The following is a 4852-nucleotide window of genomic DNA, read 5'->3' as shown; positions in this document are numbered from 1 at the left end:
TCGACTAATGAGGATTCAGCTACATCCACCAATCAGGACAGCACGAGTTTCAGTCCTTCATTTACATAAATGAAAGTAGTTGGAAACCTGGACAGAAACTTTTACCATAGAACCCAAAGCCTTTCTTAGTTTTCTAGAACTTACTTTCTTTTTACACCGAGGGCTGCAAATTCCCCATTTACAAGCTGTTCACTGAAATAAAGTCACTTTCCACATTCCTTTTCAGGAAACTTAGTTCACAGACTTGAACTAGCATTTCACTGAGCAGGATCTACAGATGGCAACTCGGCACATGAGAAGACATTAGCCTTTTGTGTGAGTGTAAATTAAAATCACGGTGAGACATCATGACACATCCATCAAAATGCCTTCAGCAAAACATAGGAACAGCATCAAATGCGGGCGAGGCTGTGGAGGAACGGGCTTTCTCACACATTGCTGGTGGTAAGGTAATATTGTACTGCCACTCTGGAAAACAGTGTGGCAGTTTCAAAAAAGAAAACAGCAAGAACAAAAACGTGCAAGTGAAGCATGGCAGAATATGCCACCCCAAAATATGCCACTTTGGCATAAGGGTTATTCTGAGCTAAAGGCACTTTAAAAACAGCAGACACAAGGAAGATGCCCTGACCTCCCCTTTTTCTTCCTGAAAGTGGGAGGTGAATCTCACATGAGAAAGGGGCCCTCCCTGTACCAGGAGGAAGGAAGCCATGCTTACCACCAGAGGCAGGGAGTTGGGGCCGAGGGGAATCTGTATGAACAAATCTCGTTAAACTAACCCCCATCTGCCTCGTCACTTCTCCACGATGAACTGCCCTATCCCAGACCTCATTGTCTTGCACGTTTTCACAACTTAACTCTTTTTTTTTTTTTAATTATACTTTAGGTTTTAGGGTACATGTGCACAATGTGCAGGTTTGTTACATATGTATCCATGTGCCATGTTGATTTCCTGCACCCATTAACTCATCATTTAGCATTAGGTATATCTCCTAATGCTATCCCTCCCCCCTCCCCCCACCCCACAACAGTCCCCGGAGTGTGATGTCCCCCTTCCTGTGTCCATGAGTTCTCATTGTTCAATTCCCACCCACCTATGAGTGAGAACATGCGGTGTTTGGTTTTTACCATTTGACCCAGCCATCCCATTACTGGGTATATACCCAAAGGACTATAAATCATGCTGCTATAAAGACACATGCACACGTATGTTTATTGCGGCACTATTCACAATAGCAAAGAGTTGGAACCAACCCAAATGTCCAACAACAATAGACTGGATTAAGAAAATGTGGCACCTATACACCATGGAATACTATGCAGCCATAAAAAATGATGAGTTCATGTCCTTTGTAGGGACATGGATGAAACTGGAAAACATCATTCTCAGTAAACTATCGCAAGGACAAAAAACACAACTTACTCTTTGTCCAACCTAGTATATAAGCGTTCAGAACTAACTGCTTCTTCAGATCTCTTTTTCCTACAAGGTTCCATTTACATGTGCAAATCTGTGTGCTTTTCTCCTGTTTATGTGTTTTATGTCCACTTACCTCTTAGGCGCAACCAGAGACACTAACAGTAGAGGTAAAGTTTTGCTTCCCCTGCATAAGGACCATGTAACCCAGCAACGAAACCCCTGGGCATTCACCCCAGAGACACGGGAACTTGCTGTGCGTGAAGGGTTGATTCAGCACCTCTGGGGCCGAGGACTCCCCCTGACCTCTGCATGTGAGGAGTCCCTGGGCTACAGCAGGAATTAGAATATTTCCCAGCCTGAAACTCCTCCTTCCTCAACTTCAGTCAACCAGACACCCCGTATGGATGGAAAACTCTCATTCAGTGTTTTTATAACAATAACAAATAATAATGGTAATCATTACAATAATGATGAACAACAGCAACAATAACTATTATTATTATTAACCTCGGAGGATGAAAGGGTAGGGTACAGAACCCCGCACATGCTTCTGGAGAATGACCACCCACTCCTGCTGGGTCCCAGGGTGGGCTGGAGTCAGAGCCCCAGGTTTGCACATGCAACATGCTCTGTGAAGGCAAGGGGCGAGCAGCCGGAGGAAAGGAAAATTGCCCCAAGAGGACGTGGCAGGCCAGTGAGGACCGTGGGAGGGGAAATGGGGGGAGGGGCGCGCAGGGAGAGGGACCCAGGCCGGCACCCGCTGCCTGGTCGGTGAGCTGCCAAAGCTTCCTCCACAAGTGCTGGACTCCTTGTCCATGCCTGCCTACCTGGCCCCAGGCCAGCAAACTGCGGGCACCAGCTTACGGTGCACAGAAGTATGCACTCCGGATGAATCGCACACCTCAATGTTAAACGTAAAAGAGAAAACTTCAGTAGAGAATGCTAAGCGTTTGTGTCCCCTGGAGAAATGTTCTTCAGTGTGGCACAGCAGAAACCCAGGTGGTCGGCAGCCCGGTCTGGTGTGGTGCCAGGGAAGAGCGCTGACTTGTTAGAGCAGCCAGGAGCTCTGCCTGCTGCGATCCACCGCAGCGGCCTCTGCATCTGCAGGGTAAGGCCTCCAGGTTTAGCACCGCAAACCCAGGCACTTGGAGTCTGTTGGGTCAGTATCGCTGCTCAGGTGCAGATGGGCCGGCTGACTTCACCTGAATTGTAGCTGCCAGCCTTCGTGAGAAATGGGGGCGCTGCTGGGGCCGGCCGGCTGGGGCCTCGGGTGCATCATTTCTGCTTGAACACACGTCCCCCAGGCACTTGGGGCCCCCAACCCCCAAAGCGACCACGAGGTGCTGGGCCTCCCTCTGGCTAGGGGGAGCAAGGAGACAGCAAGTGTGGCAGCCAGGACTGGGCCTCAGTGCTCCCAGGGGGTGGGGGTGTGACGGGTGGCATCAGGCCAGGTCCACGGGGAAGGTTTGTAGGACTGGGGCTGGGGGCTAGCCTTGAGTCCTGAGCCACCCACCAGTGGCAAACTGCAGTTTTGCAGAGTTTGACCCTCCAGCACCTCTCTAAGGCAGCTAGGCTGGGACAGGACCGGCAACAGCAACACCAACACCTGTGTGTCCTGAGCAGGGGGTGCTGCACTCACAGGCTCCAACCGGCAACGTCATTAACGTTTTTCTCCACTGCGAGGATCATGCAAACCCTACCAGATTCATTCCTATGGTTTTTTGAAAAACATACTTGAACACAGAGCCGGGAGTTTTGACAGGTAGACTTTAGGAGCTTTGTCACCACTGCCAGGACACAGGGATCTCCCAGCAAGGTGCTCAGGGACCTGTGGGGCCCACAGGCCAGGGGGCTGGGAGGGCCTGGAGTGGCCGGCAGGGAGGCCCCAGAGCCATGCCTCCTCCTCCCCTAGTCACCCCAGCAGACCTTCCCCTGAGAAGCAGCAGACCAGGGAGGGGGCATCTGTCATTCTCTGCCTGTCACTTTCTTCTCCACTCCACCACCTATGCATTTAACACAGAAAGTGCATGAGGCCACACCGTCTGCAGTCAGCCACAGCCACCACTCCATCCAAGGACTCTGCATCGGAGGCCAGCAGGACGCCCTGGGCTTCCTGCAGGGGCTGAGCCGCGCACGGGTCCCGGTGCAGTCAGGGCCCCAAGGCGGTGAGAAAGCTTCAGCCTGGAGGCTGTGGTTACACATAGGTCCTCGAGGGTCCCTTTAAGGTCTCAACCCTAGGATCCCGTGGGGTCCTGTTGCTGTGGTTCAGATTTCTCAGTCTCTCCCTTGATTTTGCTGGTTTTGCCTCTTGACAGATTATTTCCTTCTGGGTTTTCTCTACTTCTTCTTTTTTTTTTTTTTTTTTTTGAACACCTATTATGCCATGAATTCATAGGGAATAGTTTCCAGCAGCTCAGGCTCCTTCCCATTGGTTCTCACAAAGTGTGTTTCTCTGGGTGGAGCAGGCTGGTGCTTTAGTTGAACCCAGGTAACTTTCTCTTTGGCTTCTTTCTTTTTCTGATCATTTTCCTTCACGCGTTTCAGGAAGCTATCTCGGCTCTTACAGTGCTTACTGTGCTCGATACGCACATTGATTCTCCTGGCAAGAATCTTGCCCTTAAGTTGTTTGTTTACAACAATGCCAACAGCATGCTGGGTAACACTGTAGACTCTTCCGGTTTTGCCTTGGTAACACTTGTGGGGCATTCCTTTTTGAACAGTACCCATTCCCTTGATGTCTGCAATATCACCTTTCCTATAGATTCGCATAAACCTGGCCAAAGGAACAACTCCATGTTTTCTAAAAGGCCTAGAGAACATATATTGGGTGCCTCTCCTCTTTCCCTTTGTGTTCGTCATTTTGGCGAATTACTGGAAGATGGCGGTTCCAGCTGAAAGGTGGGTTTTCTCTACTTCTAAAGAATTTTTTGTTGTAATTATTTCAGAAACTGCCTGAGGATTGAGATTTTATGGTTTTCAAGAGTTATGGTTTTCAATACATCTTTATGTTTCCTTGTCCTGTTCTCCTAGAAGTTGGCTCTGTGCTGTCAGCTGCTTCCACACGTGCCCTTCATTTGTTAGGACTCAAGTGTCACATCCAAAATGGGGGCTAGTGAAGTAGAGCTGTAAGACCCATCCCTTGGTTGAAGTAGCAAGCCGTGGAGTGGCCCAGCAGGTGCTGATAAGCTGATCTGTGAGAGACTGAATATACAATGACAGTGGTGAGACTACATACAAAAGTCGAACTCTGAGCCATAATCTGCAGTAATCAGCCCCAAAGCCGGCCCGAGATCTGCAGCAACAGCCCAGCAAGCCAGCCCACTAGAAGTCAGACGTGCAGGAAGCCAGCCCACTATCTCCAGTCAATCCAGGGAGCCTAACACCGCCCTGTAACAGTCAGTCCAAAACAGCCAGAACTTGACTAATAACAGC

General features: G+C 49.7%; 1 protein-coding gene across 1 annotated transcript; it reads right to left on the bottom strand.

Moving 5' to 3' along the window:
* Positions 1-3796: 3796 nt before the first annotated feature.
* LOC115832855 (60S ribosomal protein L21-like) lies at positions 3797-4288 on the bottom strand (the record flags this gene model as incomplete). Its single annotated transcript, XM_030804326.1, has 1 exon — positions 3797-4288. A coding segment is annotated over one exon (492 nt), but the record flags the coding sequence as incomplete, so codon positions are not given.
* Positions 4289-4852: the final 564 nt, after the last annotated feature.

Source organism: Nomascus leucogenys, chromosome 23 (assembly GCF_006542625.1).
Source record: "Nomascus leucogenys isolate Asia chromosome 23, Asia_NLE_v1, whole genome shotgun sequence".
Lineage (NCBI taxonomy): Eukaryota > Metazoa > Chordata > Mammalia > Primates > Hylobatidae > Nomascus > Nomascus leucogenys.
This window is presented reverse-complemented; position numbering and strand designations above follow the sequence as displayed.